This window comes from Falco cherrug, chromosome 13 (assembly GCF_023634085.1).
Source record: "Falco cherrug isolate bFalChe1 chromosome 13, bFalChe1.pri, whole genome shotgun sequence".
In the NCBI taxonomy this organism is placed as follows: Eukaryota; Metazoa; Chordata; class Aves; order Falconiformes; family Falconidae; genus Falco; species Falco cherrug.
The window spans coordinates 20,258,418-20,281,496 of NC_073709.1; the positions used below are offsets into that span (position 1 = coordinate 20,258,418).

The following is a 23,079-nucleotide window of genomic DNA, read 5'->3' on the forward strand; positions in this document are numbered from 1 at the left end:
GTAAAACTCCCAAGAAGTGTTTGATTTAAAAGTCTCACTAGGTTCTTCTAAAACCAATTCCCATACATAGGTGCTGATGACTATTGCTTTTCCTAGTTACAGAGTAGCCACTGATCATATGGTGGGATTGAACAACCTGCAAAGAAGAAATGGAGTCTCAAGAATAGGAATTTTAGCTGCACTCTTTCATCTGAGTAGATTCAAAATATTGCAATTATTACCTTAACTGCATGGTAATCTTAAAGAGGAGGTGCTGGAGTCCCTCTGGAAGACAAGACAAATGCCCCAGAAGGAGATGCCAGTCTTTCCAGAGGATAAAACAAAAAGAATGGCCCTACTACAGCAGCCTGATTCAGAGCTTAGCTGACCTGTGAGCAAGGCATGAACCTGCTACACATTGCTTATTAAGACAGATGCATGGTGAACGCACCTAGGGCCAGTAACTGGTACAAGCAGTTGGTAGAAAATACCCTGTGTGTCTATAAGGTCTTCAAACTGAAACAGAGTTCCCCACAATACCCCCAGGTCCAAAACAGATGCTACCAAGTTAAATGCTTATCCTGCCTGTGTGTCACATAAGCCACTGTAGATGCACCAAATGCAAACCAAAATGTGAAGAGGTATGATGTAGTTCTTACTCTGAACTGATGTATGCACACCTCACCCTCAACCTTATGGTAGAAAAAGAAAGAATAGAATGCAAATGTATTCTGACTCAGTAGGGGCAGAATCAATTGGAAATGCATTCCTAGCATCGGAGCCAGACGTATTTGCTATATTTTGTTCTTTTCTTTATTAACTCTGAGGGTAATCATACTTGTTAGAGTTGAGAAAAGAGGTGAGCCATCACAGCTTTACATACTAGTCTTGCTTGCTTGCTTGCTGTTTTAAAAAATATAAGGCCACCCTTCAGAATAAGTTTCACAAATCTACAGACTTTTAAAAAGCTACTACGAACTGCTACAGGCTTTCTACTCCACAGGAGCTCTTAATGACGAGCAACTGTAAGGGGCAGCACCCAGGAAGCAACTGTTCTCTTTCCTCACAAAAATCCACACACTTAAAACAAGTTTCTTAGGACAGGTTTACTTTTCTTCTCCAAAGACCCTAAGGGGCAGCATATATATACTTACATTGCCAATATAGGTGCGAGACAATTGGGTATCTGTTTTATTTTTCAGAATGTTTATTTTGTACACAAAGTTTTAAAAGCCAAAGAAAACTGACAATTGTTAGCATTTCCCTGAAAGCAACGCTTTCTAAATTAACACAAAAGCTTGGTTGGGTTCTACTCCTGCACTTAACAGTTCACATAGAGTAAATTGAAAGCACTGGAATAACAAGCTTTTTCTGCCACAAAACAATTTCCCTCAAAAGCTTCCATAGTATGAACAGGCTTTGCTGTTTTATATTCGAGGACCAGGCCTTCTCCCGTTTCAGTTTTAATTAGTTCGGTATTGATAGCTTTACCAACATTGCTAAAATTAGTACTTAGTCTTATAACAGCTTCAGATGGAAGGTTAGGAACTATGGCTTTCAGGTCTATTGTTGATTGCTGCCCAAAATTGAGAACCATCATAAACACTCTGTCTAACCCATCCAATTCCCTCACATACACAAAAACATTACTGTCATTCCAGATATAGCACATCCACCCCCGATGAATGGGGAGCTCGTTGTTGCGAAGTGAAGTTAGCTCTTTATACAGATTCAGGGTTGAGTTGGACCAGGTCATCTGGATCTGCAACAGTCAGCATTAACACCGTCATTTCTTTGCAATGAATGCAGAAAACACTTCTTATCTCTCACGCCCACACAGTCTGCTAAGACAACATCTATTAGAATTCTGTTTTGACAATTATCTCTCTTCAAATTTGTCTGCAAATTCCACTGAAAAACTGCTTTTTCTCCTGTACTTCCTTGGCATTTGTGGAGTGGCAGAGACAGAGGTTATTAGGCATGACAATTTCCCCAGCGCTAATGCTATTTCTTCCTCCCACAATGTCCTTATGGAACCATATATTCAGGAAAAAGCCACAACCATTCAAAGCTTGATACAGAATTTTTTTCATTGAGTCTCATCTACTGAAGTCACAGGGCTTGCTTTGTGTTTTATATTTTTCATATCTTAGATTTATTTCTTTCTGTCTTCAGTTCTGGACAGTACTGTAGATCAGCAAAATTTGTGATTCACTGTTCTACTTATGTTAGAGATGTTCTGTGTTAAGTCCTTGTTACAGGGCCAGTGTTTTCTATACTAATTGAAATGAAGAAAAAAAAGTCAGACCTCAATTTAATGTTAAAAAGATTAAAAGGATGTTGAAGAGCCAAATTGCTACATCTACATCATAATTGCAGTTGTGCTGCTGAAATGAATATAGATGAAAGTAGGCTTCTTGCTGGTGCAAGGATTTCCTTTTCTAATAAAATTTACGAGGATTCAGTGCTTTTTCTTCCCTTGAGTTTGTTCTTACTGCCAATTCCCACTAAGAAGTTAGAGCAAAATAGACATATTAAAATATTTTTAGACTATTAGTTTGTCACACATAGAGATACCTACCTCAACATTTACACTGTGGTAGTCAGAGTGGAGGGGTAACCAGCTACTGTTGCCTTCAGTAAAACCAGCATTAACTCTGCCATCCCACTGCATAGGGGATTTCTCTGGAAAGGTCGCCTAGAAAATTAAGTGGTGACTAGTATATTAAAAAGTTATCCCTTGAACAACGTGTTCTCACGTCTTCCAAACGATCATCATTCCAGTACTGCTTTCTTTGGTTTAAGTTAAAACTTAGTAAGGAGGCTGTAATCCTGCTCCAAATCTAAAGAGAAAGTAAGAATCAAGACAGTTCCTGAAACAGACTGGATGGTCTCATGGGTATGGCATCACTGGGTAAAACACAGAATTCCCAGATGACTTTGTTGGAGTTGTTTCCATTTGCAACAGATGGCTGGATACAAGTTTACTAGTGACAGCTAGGAAATTCTGATAAATATCTAGACATGCAGTGAGTGGATAGATGAGGTAATGAGTCCTAAGAAGAGATGCTGTTAAAATAACAGTAAACAACTAGTGAACGCTATTCAGTGTCTGTTCTTTTATAACCATCACACTTTTCACCTTAAAACTCTTCAAGCTTACATTTGCAAGAGGTACAACTTGGACAGGATTGTCTGTTAGAAAGATAAAATTATTTCCGAGTGCAAAAACTTTATTGAAAACCAGCTTTTAGCTGATTAAAAAGTGTCAATGTAGAGTCTGAAGTTCTCATTTGAAGAATTCAGAAGAATTCTGAAAAAGCTTCCTCATTGTTATTGAAGAGCTGCCAAAAGAACTGACACTTAAATTTAATGATATAAGAGGGCATAAAATATTTTGCACGTACTTTGAGTGTTTGTTTTCCATTAAAACTGTTTTTCATATAAAGGGCACTTTCAATACAATCTGTCAGAATAGCAGCTCAACAAAAGAAATTGTCACTTTGCTTTGTGACATTATAAGTAACGGGTTTCTCCTTTTAGCATGCTCTGAAAAGCAGGGGGAAAAAAAATTTCTAAGTTTTCAACACTGGTAACTCTCCCTTTCATCTTTACCTCTCTTAGCTTCTCCTGAAGCATTTCAGATGCTGGGGCTAAAAACTATACCCTGAGCAAATACTCTCCATCTTTCCAAGACACCCATTAATCAGGGAATCTTCCTCTCCAGATTGAGCGAAGAGTGGCTTTGCATTGTTACAAAGCTGTGAGCCGCAGGGTAGCCACTAAAAGAGAGTAAACCCTGAGGAGCCAAGGGCAAGCCACTTCTCTGAAGAGTATCATTCTGTCAGCAGTAATCAGCAGCGGTATGAAAATGAAGGAGATATTTTGACCTAGGTGTTTCTCAGAAGAAATGAGATTTCCTTTTAAATCGGAGAATCATTTCCTCACACCTGAATCAGCCAAACCTGGCAATGATCCCGTGCTGCTTTAAGTACCTCTTTCCCTTGACACAAAGCTAGCCAACACCACCGGTAACATCATCAGAGGCTGTCTCATTCCCTAACAGAGGCTTTCCACAGGGAAACCAGCATCTGCCATAGGACCGTGCACGGTCCTCAAATATGGTCATGAAAGGCAGTGCTGAGCTGTTCCCTTTTGGGCAGGATCTTTGCCAGTCATGGCCACACGTCTTGGACAACAAGACACAACAGAAGTCAGGTGTGATCACAGAAGAGACAAGAAATTACGGGGGCTGAACGTGAAAGCTTTGAAGGTACACAGGTCAGCACTGCAAAACGCACACTTTGTTTAATCCCTTAACCCTGAACAAACTTCTGAAAATGTCTGTAATCTAACAAACATCCTGTCGTGTGTTACTTCTAGCTACGATCAAGTGAGCTAGGCGCCTGGCTCCCAGGCTCGGGTATCTAAATCCTTTATAGAAAGGGATCTAAAAGACGGATCAAAAACCCCTGCATGACAAGCAAAAGCCACTTCTGCTTGCCGCCAGGCAATGCCAAGCAGGACTGGTCTGTACACCCACTCCTTTCCGGAGATCCCTTCTTCAGAGCTTGGGCACATTGTGGAGGGCTGTGGCTTAGGCATGTGCCTTTGCACAGTCAGAGGAAGCGGTCTGCAGGAGATGTGACTGTGGCTACGGTTTCTCTTAAACCCTGCTTTCCTTTAAATAGCAGCCAAGAAATAATGGACTTTGACACAGCAATTAGGGTACCACTGTGGGAGGAAGGAGATAATGACCCGGTTCCCCTCGCCTCGGATGACTGCCACACACCTCTCCTAACCACCAGCCCAGGCCCAGTGTTGGCACTTGCTGCCCTTTCTACTGAAGCGAAGCAAAGCGACACCACTGCAAACCATGCAAGACTGATTTGGCAGAGGACAGAAATCAGGGACCATGGCTGCAGTCTAGCAGTTTAGATACACAGCAAGGTCTTGTTTCTGGTCTCTGGCCTGGCCATTTCCACATGCCGTCCGATGGTTTTGCCATGGGGAACACAGAAAACCATGTCAACAGTAAGAGAAAGACTGAGTTTGGTTAACAGAACAAAAGTTCTAATTTTGAAAGTTCTATTGCTTGGAACTAAACAAGAACAAGACCAGAGTTTCTATACTCTTCACTTACATTTTCTGAGGCAATGTTCTCCATACCTATTTCTTCGCCATAGTAAGTTACAGGAGTACCAGGGAGGGTTAAAAGCAGCATGTTCATAACATTGACATACTCCTTCCCAATCCGAGATGAAATCCGGGCAGCATTAGGGCTTCCAACCTGAACAAAATATCATTCTCTTAAACACATCTTATAAAATTCCATGCATATGTGAAATTGATTAAGAAATTTAACAAGGCAGTAGCTGTTTTGGTATTTTTTGTATTTTCCCTCCAGCCTTGTAAGGGCAATTATCTTTTTTATCTTGGTGCCAGTACAAACTTCTGCCGTGAATGATTTAGCACACAGAAGCCCTGCCAGCAGCGACGACGCAGAAGAGCCGAGAGATAACAAATAACAACTCTCCACGTTAGAGTCCCTTTAGATTTCTGACATTTTCTCTGCTGTGTGAAGGTGGTACTTGTTTTGAAAAGATCTTTTGCACATCCCAAATGTGCTTCCTAGCAAAGACCAGCAAGGTTTTAAGTTAACTGCCCTCAGCTGCCTGCTCTGTTCTTCCCCGGCCCTAGGAGGTTTCCGGAATCCATTGCAATGAGTCAGTTTATGGCCAAAGATAATTGTACCAAGCCCATCCTCACTGGTGGTTTAGTCCAACACCCTGTGCTACATGGGAGACACTGAGGGAGAGACATGATCATCAGTACTCTTCCGGCCGGTGCCAACAACTGGCCACAGCAGCTGAGAATTTTGCGTAGAGATCTGCTGCAGCTCAGCCATGGGCTCAGGCTGCTGCTGATCCCACTGACATCGGTGGTGGGAGGGGCGTCTGTGTGGTGGTCTGTCATCGTAAGAGGAACTATCACCTATAGGGACAAGCCTTTCCTATATGAGGTTGGCCTAGAACCCTTACCGCCCAGTTTGGCCACTTTCCTGCAGGCATGTTCTTCATCCACAAGTTGACAGCTTCAGAAATACTGTTGCCCGATAGATTTTTCATATTAATTAGGTTGAAATTGAAGGGAAAATCTGCTTCTTGGATAAAAGTTGTTCCATAATACATCATTGTTGCTTCAATGTCTTCCTTTCCATCACCATCAGAACCCATAAATCTACAAAGTACACAAATACCTTTTTTGGCTCATTCTTGGTTTGCACAGAGCAGAAGGAAGCTAGGAATGGTGTTGGACACACATAAAGAATAATACAGTATTAAGAATTACATCCACTTCCCTCGTCCCCATCAAAAACAATTAATACAGAAAAACCAATATTTTGTAAAGCAGACAAGGAGAAACACTCAGAAATTTCTGGAGAGAAGTCTACAAGAGTCAATGCAAGGTTGTAAGTATCTGACTGAAGTTATCTTTCTGAATCCACATCCACACATGTCATTCCAGCAATTTCTGTACTTTCCTTTACAGAAAAGGACCTGGGGGTCCCCCAAGCTGAAGAAGAGCCAGCAATGTGCCCTTGCAGCCACGGTGGCTAATGGCATCCTGGGCTGCGTTAAGCTGGCTGTGTTGCCAGCTGATGAAGGAAGGTGATCCTTCCCCTCCACTCAGCACTGGTGAGGCCACATCTAGAGTACTGTGTCCACCTGGAGTACTGTTCTGGGCTCCCCAGTACAACAGAGACATGGAACATTCCGGAGAGGATCTAGCAAAAGGCCACTAAGACCGTTAAGGGACTGCAGCATCTCTCCTATGGGGAAAGGCTGAGAGAAGTGGGACTGCTGCGTCTGGAGAAGTCTCAGGGGCATCTCATATGTAAACACATGAAGGGAGGGTGCAAAAACGACACAGCCAGGTTCTTCTCAGCGGTGCCCAGTGCCAGGACCAGGGGCAACGGGCACAAACTGAGACACAGGAGGTTCCCTCTGAACATCAGGAAACTCCTTTTCACTGTGAGGGTGATTGAGCCACAGGTTTCCCGGGGAGGTTGTGGAGTCTCCATTCTTGGCCATGCTCAAAAGCCGGCTGGCAAACCCCTGAGCAACCGGCTCTAGGTGGTACTGATGAGGGCCGGGGGGGACCAGATCACCTCCTCGGGTCCCTTCCCAACTCAGCCATTCTGTGATTTCAACAACCTCTGACCATGTGTCTGACGTTCCCTGCGCTGTTAATACTATACAATAAATCAGCCACAGGGCTGGTTAACGTCAGTGTCTCTGTGATCCACACGGCTGCCCGCCCTGCTTGCTCGCCTACAGCCTGCAGGTACAGCACAGCTGCTGGGGCCACTTCATCCCCTTTCCCTCGTCCATTAGGGGAGAGATAGCATAGCCTACGCACCACCGTCTGCATTTGCGGAAGAAAACTTTTTATTGCATATTATGTTATTAAACACACCCTACCCCCATTTCACTGTTAGCAAGAGGGTTACAAATATTAGAGAAAAAAATCACTAGCTGTAATACTAATTACCTGTATCGGCCAGGTTCGCTGCTGAACTGATTCATGGTTTGACGGAAGCTGCGGATGATATCATGCATACCCACCTGCGTGGTCGTGTAGTCATGGTAGAGCTGCGAATAGGCTGTGATACTCTCCTTAAAAGGAGGATACAATATTTCCCATTAGTTCAGCAATATTTTAATTTCACAACTCTCCAAATTCTTCCCATCCTTTCCTGATGAGACAATGCACCAGCCCAGATAAATTTTAAGTGAAATGAGTTAAGCATACCAACACTAACGGCACAGAGCCGAACTGCACTTAGGAAACTATGGATAATGACAGCAGAGGGCTGATTAGTTTGGATTTCAGGAGGGAGAGTCTACCGGCAGCACTGCCCGGCCAAGTCCACCTGCAGCAGCGAGCACAGCAGGTGCTGCAGCCACACGCCGGGCTGGAAAGATGGACAATGCTGTTGTGGGAACTTACAAAGGCAACAATACTTGCAGAGCTCACCGGTTTTATGCAATCCCCAGCACCGCAGGGGAACAGTGTCTTAGTGCTGGCACTATCTGGGAACATCACCAAGTTCACTACCTCAACAAAAGCAAATAGCATAAATAACAGGGTGCATGCTTCTGAACGTGTCTGGCCACCTCGCACTGTGACATGCTGCCGGTACGAGGCTGGTTTTGTTTTAATCTAATTCCTACTAGCAATGTCAAAGAAATATGTGCTATGGCTGCTACAGAACCCCAAGCAGGCAAGAGCTCTGAGCTTACCTCCTGTAGCGGGCTCCCCAAAGACAACCAATCAACTCTTACAGTCTTTTTAGAATATAAATTGAAAAGCAAATTATTTTAAACAGAAAATTCAGAGCAACAGCGTCAGAACAGAAATAACAAAGTGTGTATGGACAATTCACCCACCCACAGCACTCCTGCCTGCAGGTACCTCGCTGACCTACACCCCAGCGCTCGGGCTCCTTCCTCGTGTGTGTGCTCCTGCAGAGCCCAGGAGCCACCTGCCCGCCATGGGACACAGCTGACCTGGTCTTCCCAACGCCACAATTAAGATCCAAGAGAGTAAAAACATACATTATCTTGCCCCAGCAGGAAATAAAGGAAGAAAGGGCAAAGACAGAAAATATACGTTACTGGATTCTGGGACTTGTTCACTTGAGGTTCATCTCGGAGATGCGTTGCTTCTAAAAGAAATTTAACAGCGCTGAAACTAAATCCATCAATTCCTTTGCTGAGCCAAAATTTGATAATATCCTAGACAAAGGTAAAAATCGGAAAGTCCAAGTGAGCTCACCCCTTTCAAAATAGTATATGCTCAAAAAGAAAAGTAAACCTATTAGGAGGTATTAATATGTAAGATTTTATTTTTTGACTTCTACTTCAAATTTTACTAGAAGTTAAAGGGAATCACATTAATCTAAGGTCAAACAAAGATCTATATAAAGCATCTCTTAAGCTTTCATCCAGGATAAAAAAAGAAAAACTGGTCTGTAACTTCTCTCGTAATTCACGAGACCAAAGGCAGGGCATGCCTTGCTGAAACCTGTTTCTAATCCCATCTATCAAAACAATCAGGCTCTTGCGAAGTGCTGCTGTTGGTGAACACCCAACCTGGCTGCACACGGTGAGAACACATTGGCTCAAATACGCGGGAATATGTTGTTCTGCACAGACCTTGGGCCACTGATTTTCTTTTTATACAACAGAACTCTTAAAATGTTTGTTCTCTCTTATTTGACTGACGTGAAATTTCTTATTTTCAGGCTTATTTGTTGATTTGCAGGAACGTGAACAAATCATTATCCAAGTTAACTGCTATCGATTTGCAATTTCACTATGAAATTCAGAGGTTAGTCACTACCAGCAAAATTACATCCTACTTCAGTAGCTGTTATATTACTACAGTTTAAATTGTTGTAGTTTTAACAAACAACTCTAAAGTTCAGTCCCTCTGGAGCGGTTTCTTCAAATGTTCTTTTACACCAGATACTTTTCTTCATCTGAGGACAAAATTATTTTTTTTCCGAGACAGCTATTCAATTGCCTTTTTTAAAAAATGTCTGAAGTACATTTGCCTGAATCGGCTGGAGTAGAACCAGCCCACACTCAGGCTTTAGAGATTCTTGTTTGGCAAATAAAGACTCCTCCTTGCTGAGCTGTACTTTCTCGTTGAGCCATTCTTAAAACAGCAGCCCTCGATATAGTGTCTGACCAATACCGCATGCACCAAAAATTAAATTCATGCTTATGCATGTGCTCATCACAAAAAACAAGGCCAGGTACCAGCAATGCAAACATCAAGCACTGATGCACCACTCACCGAGACTGATCTACTTTTATTTATGTAAGAAAGCTGCAACATGCTGGCTGCTAACTTTCATTGCTCTTGCATGCCCTGTGGCTAAACCAAAGGTCTGACCTTCTCTAGAAGAGCCTGTTTGCTTCCTGCTCGGTCCTCCAAACCATCTGAAACAGGATTTTGAATTAAAATACTAGAAAAAGATTATCCTTTAACATGCTGGAGCAAGTAACAATGTTCCTAAGCATTTACCAAAGTTTGGTGTTACCGGGACACACTAACTAGTTTTATTTCTCTGCACAGGAAATGCAGCATCTATTTGCTGCTGGAGCTTCAGCAATGTTTCAGGTACCATTAAAAAAAACTAGCCAAGACCACTGAAAAGTAGGCGTAATGCTAGGAGAAAAGGTGCCACTGGCAAGACACAGCATTAAGGGAAGCATCAAGGCTCAGAGAGGTTACTAGTGGAGTTCTTCAAGGATCAGTCTCGAGAGCAGTCTCATTTCACGCTTCAGTTAACAAGTATCACCAGAAATGTTTTGTTTCTTTGTGCATATGCAGTGCCCAGGGTGAGGGGAGAAGCCCCGCAGAGACAGTGATACCATCACAGCAAAACTGGGCAGCTGTGAAGCTCTGCCAAAGAAATGCACCAAAATTCAGCAGTACAAAGTAGCGAACACTTAAGGACTAAATCAAAACACGAAGTAGCCGTACTACTCGATGGGGTATAACTTGGGGGGGGGGGGGGGGGGGGGCAGAAAGCAGCAATTGTCAGACTCCCCATGTTCAGGGCCACTTCCCCGTATTTTAATGAATTACACATCATCTGCTGGGAAGAGACGTGATGCAGACAGGAATGAGGTTTCAGCAGAGTACCAGCACCTTGCCTTGGTGAAGCACTCTCTCTGTGAAGCTGTCCAACTGTCTCTCCCCTGTAAAGTCATCAGAGATGCAGACAGATCGAAACTCACCATCTCCCCTTTATCCACAAGCCCAGGCATTCCTCCATTCAAATCAGCATCACCTCACTTTCCCGAAAATGCAGACATCTCTTTGCTAAAGCAAGGTGTGTCTCCAGGTTTGACTGGCTAATTAACAGCCCTTCTATCAACAGAGATAAAACCTTCTCTCCACTTGAGTGATTCAGCTCTTTCAGCAACAGGCTTCAGTGCAAGAGCAGCTCTATGTTTGATGTCAATCTTTCCCTTCATCATTGTCCTTCATGCAACAGCCCAAAGCACCAAGTACTTTCACCCTCGGCTCTTGATGGAGACTAAGGATGAAAGCAGTTAACTGCTCCCAGACAGCGGGCATGTTGGATTGTTTTGAGTGCTAGCACCAGCTTCAAAGCAAGTAACAGCAATCTTGGGACACAGGTGGAGAAGTACCTGTGCCATTGTACAAGATTTGGCTCAGATATCTTTTCCATTCAATTTGTTTAATTCTGCATTTGAGAAAAACCTGAGGCTGGAAGCGCTGTGAGGAGCAAGTAGCAGCTAAACAAAGGGATGGAGAGTCTCACTTCAGGGAAGACTTGAGAGCCCACCCCATTTAATCTATCTTAACAAAAGCTGAAGGGAGGTGTTGTCAGAGCTGTAAAACAAACAAGCATAAACAAGGGTGGGAAAAGCTATTTCAGCCGAAAGTTTGATTCATAGAGCATAAATAGTTTGCCAGTAAAGTTAGGCTGAAAAGCAGAGTGCTCCTGAAGCATCAAAGCAATTTTAAGATAGCCTTTAGTGGGAACAGAAACGGAAAGGGAGCTCACTTTAAAGTGCACCAGCCTGTTCCAAAACTTCATCAAGGTCTTGCCAGGCACTTGTGAGAGCAGGTGACACTTAAGCCAGCAAAAAAAGCAATAGTCATACCTTCTTAAAACCAGAGGACTGCAACACCACCCGCTGCCAGTACTTCCACTCAAGGACAATTTTATTTGGGGTTTTTGTTTCGGTTGCTTGTTTGCTTTTATATTAAAAAGACTTGAAACTCCAATGCTGGAAGCAGTACAGCGTAAAGCTTGAATTTTGCTTATAAACTTAATGTTTGTCTAGACACCTTTTTGTTTCCATTGTTTACATACGTGGCAATCCTTGAATTGCTTCCAACTAGATTGTAAATTGTGTATCACAAACAATCAGGGAAATTAAGTGTAGAAAGAGCTGTTTTGGTATTGGCACAGCAGCGGGTTACGTACTTACATGGATTTCTTGTTGGACAGCAAGGTTGTGAAAATTTAAGTCTGGCTGTTCTTTCCCAAACTGATGATAATAACATTGCTTTCTCACATCATCAAACTGCCAACTGGAATTTCCAAAGACACTGACCTGCTCATACAAGGGAAGGGAATAATCAGAACTAATTTAACAAACATTTACTCCTATGCATACTTTAGGATGTGGTGCATTACAAGCATGTAATAAAGCACAAAATGCTTGATCAGTGGACTAAATTTTGAGTAAATTTTGGTACTTATGTTTTACATTTCCCTCCCACTTGTTGCTCTCCCTTTAGTTGTGCTTCGCCGCATGTATTTCTTGTTCAGTGTTCCGGGTTTGTTTTTTTGGTGTTTTTTTCTTTTTCTTTTTTTTAAGTAGACTTTCACTGGGAATTATTCAGACCAGAGGAGCAAGCATGGGTGGGAACATTTCTCTTGGGATTGTTTTTCCTAAAACTTATTAAAAATAGCTTTAGTTAACTGAAAGCTTTCTGCAATCTGGTATTCTCCCTTGAAGCGCTAACACCAGTCAGCCTGTTAAAATGTTAACTTTACCATAATCTCTGTAATAAGAAATTCCAAAAGCTAAGACAGCTCTTAAAGACTTGAAGTCTAGAGAAAAAAATTCACTAGTAGGTAAAAAATATTAATTCCACCTTGAGTTTCTAGAATATACAAGTTCCTAATCATGCACCATCAGTTCAAATCTCAAATAAATATATTTGAAATAGGTAACACCTGGCCTGAACACCTTCCAGAAAAAGAAAAAAGCCAAGGACATGCTGTTTTGTTTCCCTCCCCACCAGTTATCATTTCAGAGGAGCGGAGATGAAGTTTCAGGAGCGGAGTGCCCAGACACAGAAGGCGGCACACGTGAACAACCTGTGCACAGCTATCCCCTTTTGTGTTTAACAAGTGAAGATTTATCACTGAGGTAAAGAAAAGTAAATTTTAAAATTTTCTTTGACCTAGGAACTCCTCCTCCACCCCGAGGTGGTTTAAATCTTAACCTGCACTAGCTCGTTTAGTAACACCAGTTTGTAGCCCGCAACAGTCATTTCTAACCCAGCGTGCACTGGGACAGTTCCGTTACGGTGGCTTTTGCTATGTGGCAGTCTGCAGCCAGCCCGGGGTTAGCACGTGTCCCTTCCCGTGTTTACCCAGTTGTTCGGAGGAGCGACCGCTCCAGCAGCCTGCGTGCAGTCCCGCCAGATGTAGTAGTCCGTGTACTTCCCGGTCCGATTGCGGCTCAGCTGAAACCATCGGTGTTTGTCACTTGTGTGGTTTGGTATTAAATCCATTATCAACTTAAGCCCTTAAAAATCAAACCATAAAAAACCCCAAACGTTAAGTTTAAGACAAAGTTCACATTTTTTCTTAATGCAGCATCAGAAGAGTTTGGGCTTCTTCCATGCCAGAGGTCTAGCAAAGGAGAGGGGCAAAAAACCCACAAAAAGCCCCAGACTACCAGCACAGACTAAGCGGAGTCTGCAAGTAGCTACAGCGTGTCTTGTTAGTGCTGATCCCCCCAGCCCATTGCTGGGGAGGGAACGAAAGGGGAGGGAAAAAATCAGAACAGATCTCTGCTGTTAGGAACCACTTCCACTAACGCTGACTTCAACATCTGCCTCCCAGCTCCCAGGTGGGAAGGGCACTTCGCCCGTCTGGCATCAGTGAACACACATTCTCCCTCACCCTTCCCAAAGCCTGGACATTTTTAGAAATCCTAAACATTTTCAGGACCGGCAAACCGTTTCCTACCCAGCCTGGCAACTGTTAGGGGAAAGGCTTGAGCAAGCATTTGGTCTAAGGCATACGGGCTCCAACTGAGGATGCAGGCGCAGGAAGGAAGCGTGTGTTCCCTCCCGGCCCTGTAACTGTTTTCCTGCTTTCTTCAGAAAGCAGCCGGACACAAAATTCAGCCAGAAACAACTCTGCCTTGATCCCCCAGGCCATTGGCACCCGCACCGTATACACCAGGGGGCACAGCCGGTACCTCAGCCCGCCACCCATGACCATCCTCAGAGGGGACCATGCCTTGCAGAGGACATACGGCCGCCCCACAGGGCTCCTGCAGCTCCCCGCGCCCCCCACCCTGCTCCCAGCGCTATCCCGGACCCAAGGGCAGGGCAGGGCAGTCACGGCAGAGCTAACACGTACCCTTCACCGGCACCTCCACCTGCTTCTGCTCCATGCCACCGGGGGGGAGTTGCCAGATTCAAATACTGAAATCTCAGATCATAACCTAGCACTACCAGGTACATCTGTATAATATAAGCGAACATCTTTTTAACGGAGTTATTTTGCTTGGAGTTGCAGCTTACCTCTGTCATGAATGGCTGCAAGCAGATTCTCAAAATCTTTCATTGATCCAAACATGGGATCAATATCATAGAAGTCTTCAGCTCCATATCCAAGGTCTTTTAAGGGAGACTTGTAGAAAGAGGTGATCCAGATGGTTTTTATATTCAAATACGCAATATGGTCCAGTTTTTCTTGGATACCTGTTTAAAAGAAAAGTGTATCATCTCTTTAGGAAAGACAAAATATTTTTGTTGAAATAAGTTTGCCATGGGCTTTCAGTCAGACAGTACACAGGTCCCTCTGATACACAACCGTCCCGTTTTCACCGATGTCAGGTAGCAGGGCAGTCTACGTTTCTTCAGGGACAGCATAAGATCACAGCACATAAACCATTTGAAGCCACTTTTACAAGGAAGATAAAGCAGAAATTTAAAAAATCAGATTAAAACGAATTTCTATTCTGTATTACAGAACTATTTACAGTTTCGTTTAATAAATCTAACAATCACTCCTAAAAACATGCTCCTATGTTTTGCTAGGATGCAGCAACAGCATTGCTTTCCCATTTCAAGGGATATCAATTAATCCTCAGACCACCCAAGGGGAAGCACATTTTTAATGCAAAAATGACAGGGTTTCCCGGCCCTAGGAAAAGTCTCTTACAGGTTTTTTTTCTGCTGTTTTCTGTAAAGGACACACTCCAATTTTCCCTAGTATTTTTAAAGCCAAGTCTTTCCCATCTTCCTGACGTGTTACTGCTGGCATGCAACTACAGAAACAGTTTCTTCTCGTCACTTGCCAGTAGAGTACGTAATACTAGCGCTTCTGGTTTAGAAATGTATTGTCCCTGTGGTGCTGAGCCTTCCCTTTCTGAAACTTAGCCTCAGCTCAGCTGCTGGCAAGTGGCATTGCCTCGGTATCAGGTACCCCTCCTCAGCGCACTCAGAGCTCAAAAACACCTGGACCATGAACAAAAAGTAACGCATCATCCTCTCCTCTTTGTCATTTTTATTTTCCCTCACTATCGTTATGGAAAGGCAGCCAACCTAACACGACAAAGTGCTCTGCACCACCCATCCTCTGGAGTGACCTCAGTTTTGTGGAAACTTTACTCTGCCAGCAGCCTTGCTGCTGCTTGCTCTCGGCCCCACTTCCAAACGTCCGTGCTAACCCCAGCCTCAGACCCAGCGACTTGAGCAAGCGACTCCTAGATTATTTTTTTTTTTCAGGACAATGGGAGTTGCCATTAATAACTGGTCAGGGAACTTCCCTTCTCCATTAGGGTGGCTTTGGAGAGTATGGTGATTGGTGATTTATATATATATATATATATATGTATATACACACGTACACACAGAGACAACTGCCACACAGCTCTGCAAATACCTGGAAGGAATGGAAATTCACCCACCTTTCAGATCCCCATTCCCGTCCATGTTGCTGTCCTTGAAGGATCGAGGATAGATCTGATAAATTGGACTAGCCTGCCACCAGTCAAGGCACTTTGGAGAGAGCGCAATAATCGCAATTGTAGCCCCCACAAGCACCACGGCAGCAGCAATTACAAGCCAGAAGAGAATCTCCCTGGTGACTCTGTAGCGGGCTTGGCTGGAGAACTTCAGCAGAACTTCCTTTGGCATCCCCGCATAGGGCTTTAGCACTGGCTCCTCTGCAGCTGCTGGGGCCACATCAACAGTGCAGGTTTTTGGCATTTCTTGGCTACTGGTATCTGTCTCCTTGTCATCAAGAGCCTCATTTTGAACAAATCCGTTGTTCTCCACACCCCTCTTCTCACTCAGCTCCATAGACAAGCTCTTGGTTTCCTCCTCGACCATTTCACTTCACAGGTCTTATCCTGGAAACTCCGTCCACAGCAGGGAAGCGTTGCCAACACACCTTTGTTCAGTGAAACAAGAAGCAGCAGAATTAGCATCTGGGTTTATAATCAATCCTGAGCAACTGGTCAAAGTTCAGAAAGAGACAAGAAGGGCAAAGTGCTCCTGCTCTTCTGCGAAATAGGCATCTTCAGCAAGATAACAAGACGCTACTAGAAAGAGCAGTCTTCCAGCTAAGTGAGCTTATTGCTCGTACCAGTCAAGCAGTTGCTTGCTGTTGCTCCCTCCAGTATACCAAACTTGTGTTCCTTTTGACTGTAGGGGAAAATCTCGGGGCTTTAACAACTGAAAGGTTTAGTAAATGTGCGGTCCTGGGCTCCCCTGCCTGAAGCAGTCTGAGCATTAATGAGCCATTTAACACGGGCAGCAAGGGAATGAGGTGTTGATAACTTCTGGCCCAAAACTAACTAAGAAAAGATACAAAGGCTGGTTGTGCTTTGTTTTTCTAAGCTGTGAGAAACAAAACTCTCCAAACTAACCTAAACCAGCCCACCCACAACCTTAAGCAGTAGGAAGGCACATACCGATCCCGTGATTCACAGCATGTGACAGGTTGCTACACCCAGAGCTGTCCCTGGGTCTGGACAGGATAGCTCTCTCCAGGCACAAGCAAGACTCAAGAGGGAAAAACCTACTGGCCACTACTAAAATATCTGCTGGGTTTTTTTTTTAAACTTGTTTAAGGTGAAGTGACATCTCCCTTCTCCCTCTTTACCCCCTGTCTACTGCTCTAGGCAGGAGAAAGCTTTGCCCAAAGTCAGCACAAGCACGCATGGGTTCACACACGTGTGCCCCAAGCCCCAGCTGCCCTGGAGCCAGCGAGGCCACATCAGCCAGGGCATCCCCTCCAGCCCCTGCCCTCTACCCAGGCACACCAGAGGAAACGCAAAGCAACACGTGTTTGCCAAGGAGCTGCCTTATCACATGTAAAAACAGACACCTGCCCATGACCACAGGGTCAGGGTCCCAAGGAAACTCCCACGGGCAAACAGCAGTGGAGAAAAGGTTGGGTTTGCCCTCATAAAAGTATTTGTTATGTTTGCCTGAAACCATGAAAGAAATTTATGAGCTAATGACTGAAAAAAATCCAGCATGCAATATTCCAAGGATTCAAAAATGTGCTATTTATTCAGTAGCTGAGCTAAGAAGAGGTCTCTGTCGGGTTTAACTCTTTTCTTCCCCTTCCTCACAGTAGTGCCTGGCAGCAACCTTGGCCTGTGCAAAGTCAGGTGGTTGCGGGAGCATTTGAGATAATGGCAGTAGTTTCAGTGCCTGTAGCTCAGTATTGCTGGGAAACTCAGAAGTGGGAAGTTATTTGAAGTAGTCTCCCATCTAATGACTCTACAGCCTTAATATCATCGTATCTGTAAGCTGTAAATTTTCCAGGCAGGCACAGCACGCTCAGGGCACAAGGTTGTATTCAGCACAATGCTAACCCCCCGTTTCAAGTGTTTCATTTCAATTATTTCGTTTCTGATTAAAATAGGAAATGCGTAAATACAGAAAAAAATTTTAGATTGCATCACGCACACCTCAAGAGCTTAGTACTCCCCACCTTGCTTTTTGCCCAGATTGAGGTTTAAATGTGCCCGTGGCTTCCTGCACTGCCCAAACGCTCCTTCAAGCACCCAAGCGCAGCAGAAAGCAAAGCGAGTCAGAGGCAAGAGCAAAGGACAACCAACGTGCTGCCGCCTGCCATGGGCACGTGGGTCAGCCCAGCCAGGGGGACTCGGGACAGCTGGGCACACAGAGACGTCTCGGAGCTGGGGCTGGGAGAGTCCACAACCAGGCTCACAGCACCCTCAGTTGTGGGTTGCTGGGTTTTGTTTGTTGGGCGGGTTTTTGCAATTGTTTGTTTTGCCTTTTTCCTGCCCCCCTCTCCTAAACTATAAACGTGCTTCTAAATTTTGGAGTTGCCACAATACCGAATCAGAGCTGAGAATACAGATCTCTCTCTAAAAATATAAATTCTGTGCCTTTTTTTGTTATATTTACGTACACACACACCCAGCAATGTGTCTGACACTCCAAAAACCTCAACACTCACAAGAACAAAGCCAAGTCTCTCAGACCACAACACTGCAAGACCAACACCTGTAAGAAAAGGCTCAGCTCCTGTTGCGATATTAAGAGGTAAACAGTACCTAGATGTCAAAGAGAATCTTCACTGAAAAAAAGTCAATTAGGAGCTACCCTGACAAGCAGATAGTTATCCAAGTAGCTGTGTTTACTTATTTGCTTTTTGTTTATTTTTAAAAACTGTTTCCAGCCATAGCATCACATCCAACAGGGCCAGCCACCACCCTGCTCATTCCAAGTCCTTCCTCCCAGGCTAACAGGAACTGGGAACAACCTTGCATTTGCAGAAAATACAAAGAATGTATTCATGGTAGAAGACAACTGCATAACCAAACAGCAAAGCATTAACAGGGACGTCTTAATCAGATTTTGGTGCTTCTCTGTCCTTTCTCCCTTCCTCTCTGTAACGTTGCGCCTGCCAGGTGGGCCGGCACAGCCAGGCCAGCCGTGCTGTCAGGCTGCTCAGTACCATGTCGCGACTGCATCACGCAGAGCTTGCAAGTCACCGTCGGCACCTCTTTTGAGGAATGCAGCCCAGGTGTGAGGAACTTCACATCTACCATTTTGCAGCATGGGCATACAAATGAGAGAAGGCAGATGTTGGAGCATTTACGTATTCGAGACACAGATCAGCACTTCTGCAAGTCCCAGAAAGCATCCCTGGCACAGTACTGGGACACAGGCGTGGAATGTATAGCAAGTAGCTGCTCAATAAGCAATACTACAAGGCCACGGCTGAAGTTGCAGTTCTGTGTCTAATTCACCAGCATTTAGTGCTAACCTAATCTACTCTTATCCCTGGCTGCTTGCTCCTTCCTTGCGTCACCTCCTGCCTTGTGCCAGGTGAAGCATTTAGGCAACTGCACAGTGAACCAGATCGGGAAACAGATTTGGCTGAAAAAAAATTTAATTCTTCAGACAGTTCTATTCCTAATTGGCCTGGTCCCCATGAGAGCACACCAGCGCTTCAGCCAGCCCCACACAGGGAGGAGGATGGGGGCAGACAGGGAGAGAGACCAGGGTACAAGGCACAAGCCCTTGATCGAGCAGCTCTTCAGTCAAGTTATAGCCTTTGTGTCTCACACTTGTTTTAGTATATTCTTGTCTGTCCCTTACAGAAAGTCCTACCATTTCACTTTCAGGAGTAGAAAGCAGTACAGCTTCACACCCACAAACATCACTAGAATCAAAGATGGGGAGAGGGTTGCAATTCTGTTAACAGCTTACCCCTAATCACGCATGAAATTGTGGAGGATCAGGGGCTTAACCCCACTTCACCCAAGTACTACATTGCCACTACCCAAAACACCGTTGAAACTCTGGTTCCAAGGGAGTATTTCAGCACCTGCCCCCCCAGACACCCCCCTTCTTTAATCCAGTAAACTTAACAGTGATAACTGCCTGCATGGACATGTGCGCTTGATCGAAAGGTAGAGGGAGGTTACCCCTCGTACACACGCTTCTTACAGCTGATAAAGGCCAACTTGGTATGTTGGGAGGCAGAAGGTGCCACCGCTCTCCATGGGCGTGGGAAGCCATTACTTCCTTCTTATCCGAACATCTCGCGGGAGCACAGCGGCCAACACCTGCTCTGCCAGCCCTGCTGTACGGGAGCCCTGTCTTCAAAAGAGCCCCCTGTGGCCCAGTGTAATCCCTAAGTAACTTTAAAGGCTTATTAATACCTTAAGTAGGACAAATCGCATGTTAATTGCCAAGCATCTGGCTGAAAAGAGTAGGATTATGCTGCTGTGGTAGATGCACGGAGCGTGCAGGTGAGTCCTTGGGCCCAACCTTCCCCTGCTGGCTACAGGGTTTAAGGTACAGGGACACGTTCTATTTTAAGGTTAAAACAGAACATAAGCCATCCCGGAAACTACCAAGTAGCTGTCCTAGTGAACATACTGGTTTCAGAGTCGGACTGCCCGCGTTTACAGCCAGGCTTCAATTGGATTTCAGATCAAGTCCACATTGCTACGTAAGAAGAGCTGAAGCACAAGCAGGTACCAGCGTGTGGGCTAGACATCTGCACCCTGAACGCTAAAAATTCTCCTAGGAAACCTGAAGGTAAAATACAGCCGAGAAGCTTAAAATAGGCCTGGACAATCAATACCACAGACCCTGGAGAACAAGCTCAAGAACTGGTACCTCCCTCCTGTATGTTTTTCCTCACTGACTAAAAAATAAAACCACACAGGTGTTTCGGTTTTATTACAGACTTTATTTCTCTCTCCTCAGCTCGAGGAGTTGCTCACCTTAAAATTATTTGATAAAGGGAAACTGCAAACTTCGTCTTAAGAGAGGCAGATCACCAACAATTCCCGCTGAGCTTAAACTTTTTGCTTTAAAAACCCATTTTATGTACGCAGGCATTATGCTCTGGCTTTCTCTCAAGCAGTTCTGAAACGGTTCCCTCCTGAGCAATTCTATAGTTTAGCAGGAGTAACTAGCCAATGCGACTGTGTTAGCAGAATCCACTGAAAAGCATAAAATAGTAAAGAAAAGACTTCAAATCCTGTGCCAGTTACTCTGTTTACCTCAGGGTTAGATAGGGAAACAAAACCAGTCGGTATGTGGGCGGTAATAGCTGCTATCTCCATACAGAGTGCCATGGTTATTTCTGCAAGATGGAGGGGTTAATTTCCACAAGTGTTTCTTATATATAATTATTTAGATGCACTGGCTGACTAAGTAGCCTGCCATTTGATGCTATACAAATGCCAAGTAGCTTGCCAGTTACTTGATACCACATGTATTACACCAAAAACCATACAGAGGGGTGATTAAGCACCCTAACGTGCTAAGTGTAGGAAGAAATTTATTGTTAAAAAGTTCTCCTGCTTAACGCTTTTTCATTAAATGCTTTGTTACCACTGGAATTGGTCTGACGATGCACTTCGCCTCTAAAAATAACCTCATTACTTACAGAATCGGGGCCAGCTTTACACCCATGTAAAGAGGCACACGCTGCGGTTGTCAGTTTTTCCTTCGTGGCTGCCCCCAGCGCGATGGCTAGCCTGACCTTTAACGCTGTGTTTCGTTCAGCACCAAGACAGTCCTCCCAGACAGCCCTCCCTTGGCGCGGAGGGGCTGGCAGGAGAGCCACGGTGCCCAGAACCAGTCTCCGATGCGATGCCTTTTACCCCAGGCATCCCCGAGAGCACGGGAGCTTTCTGCCACCAGCCTGAAGTCCTGGGGGGTGGCAAAATGGAATTGCGTGGGACACTGTGACACTGTCTGGGATTTTTTTTTTTATGTTTTAATGCTCTTAGTCCACTAATGGACTACGTGATTAAAGGTTAATGGCGTTATAAGCGCTGTAATTAGCTACTGCTTGGCTCATGTAATGTTTCAGGGGAAGGAGGCACCTAGCCCCTGCCCCCCGTGGGTGAGCAGCATGGCTGGCCTCCCTCACTACTTCTCATGGAAACAATTATCCTCTAATTCTTGCCGTTATCATAGCTCCAAGAGCAGCAGCACGCAGAGCTGCCTCCTTGTGGATGCCCTCCCCCTACAGAGGGTCAATCACTATCCTGTCACACATGCATAGGAAGTTATCTCAACTCCAGGTTTTTGTCCCTCCGGGAGGAAGCTCGCTCACATCACTCGGATCACACCCCCCCATTCCCCCACCCCGAGGATATTTCAGGCAAGTCTCTGTCCGTTATGTGAGGCACGCACGCTCTCACAGTTCTCGTGCTTTCAGCTCTGCCACGCTATCTAGGCGTCCGCAGCGCCAAGTACAGCGGGACCCTAATCCACCCACAACAAAACTAGTTTGCGTTTCAAAGACAGATCTTCTAAATGTACGAGTACTGGAGGCTGAACAGAAAGACAGCCGTGTAACATCTTTAAGTCAGCAATAACACAAGACCCATTTTGTACTTATTTTTCTACTTTCTCTAAATTTCATCCAGAAGCTTTTATTTAATGCAATTCAAAGCACAGGGAGCTACTGAGACCATAGCAGAAGTTACAGCTACAAGACAGCACTTTTCATTCAGTATCCATGACAAAGTAGACCCAGAAGTTGTTGTGAAGCACCACACTTAAAATAACCTCACACATTGTTTGCATTAGCAGAGTATTTCCTACAGCTATATCTTTCCAAATTAAATGCAGATGTAGGAGAGCTAGAAATAGTATCTTGGTTTGATTTCACACATTCTCTGCTCTCAACACGTAAGCGTTATTATTATTTTAAACACACTAGAAAAATAGATGTGCTTTACAAACCCAGACCAAAATCTTTATTGCACCATCAAACTTAGATGTGTTTATGAACTGAAAATGACCGTTGGATAAAAGATCAAAAAAAGAAAAATCTGAGGACATTCTCCAGTTTCTCTTAAGGGCAGCAAATTAAATACTATAGATTAATGTCCAAGATTAAGCAGACACCCACCTGTCTGCATGCAAGTAACCTGCCAAACCAAAACCAACATTCACAGAATGAATTTGAGGAGGATGGTGTTAAGAAAGTTTCCTTACAAAAATAATGGGAAGTATCTTTTCATTAATGCAACCAGACGTTAACATGTACATATTTAGTTCAAAGTTTTCGACTAACCTCTAAATATAGGATGTTTACTAAACTACATGTTCACCTCGCCCAAAAACGTAGCTAAAACACATCGATGTGGAGAGGCGTGTTCTTACCACAGTTTCTTTTTTAAAAATACAGTTCAGATTTTTCAAGAAGTTAGTATTTTTACAAGGAATATAACTTACCCGAACATTTTTGTGTAGCCTTTCTAAGTTCTG

General features: G+C 44.3%; 1 protein-coding gene across 1 annotated transcript; it reads right to left on the reverse strand.

Moving 5' to 3' along the window:
* Positions 1-793: 793 nt before the first annotated feature.
* SLC3A1 (solute carrier family 3 member 1) lies at positions 794-16,236 on the reverse strand. The gene is made up of 10 exons (XM_027801176.2): positions 15,756-16,236; positions 14,365-14,544; positions 13,201-13,355; positions 12,024-12,149; positions 8,661-8,780; positions 7,534-7,658; positions 6,021-6,219; positions 5,123-5,269; positions 2,561-2,677; positions 794-1,741 (listed from the first exon to the last, which is right to left on the reverse strand). The coding sequence occupies exons 1-10, from the start codon at positions 16,177-16,179 to the stop codon at positions 1,301-1,303; spliced, it is 2,034 nt and encodes a 677-aa protein (XP_027656977.1). The 5' UTR covers positions 16,180-16,236; the 3' UTR covers positions 794-1,300.
* Positions 16,237-23,079: the final 6,843 nt, after the last annotated feature.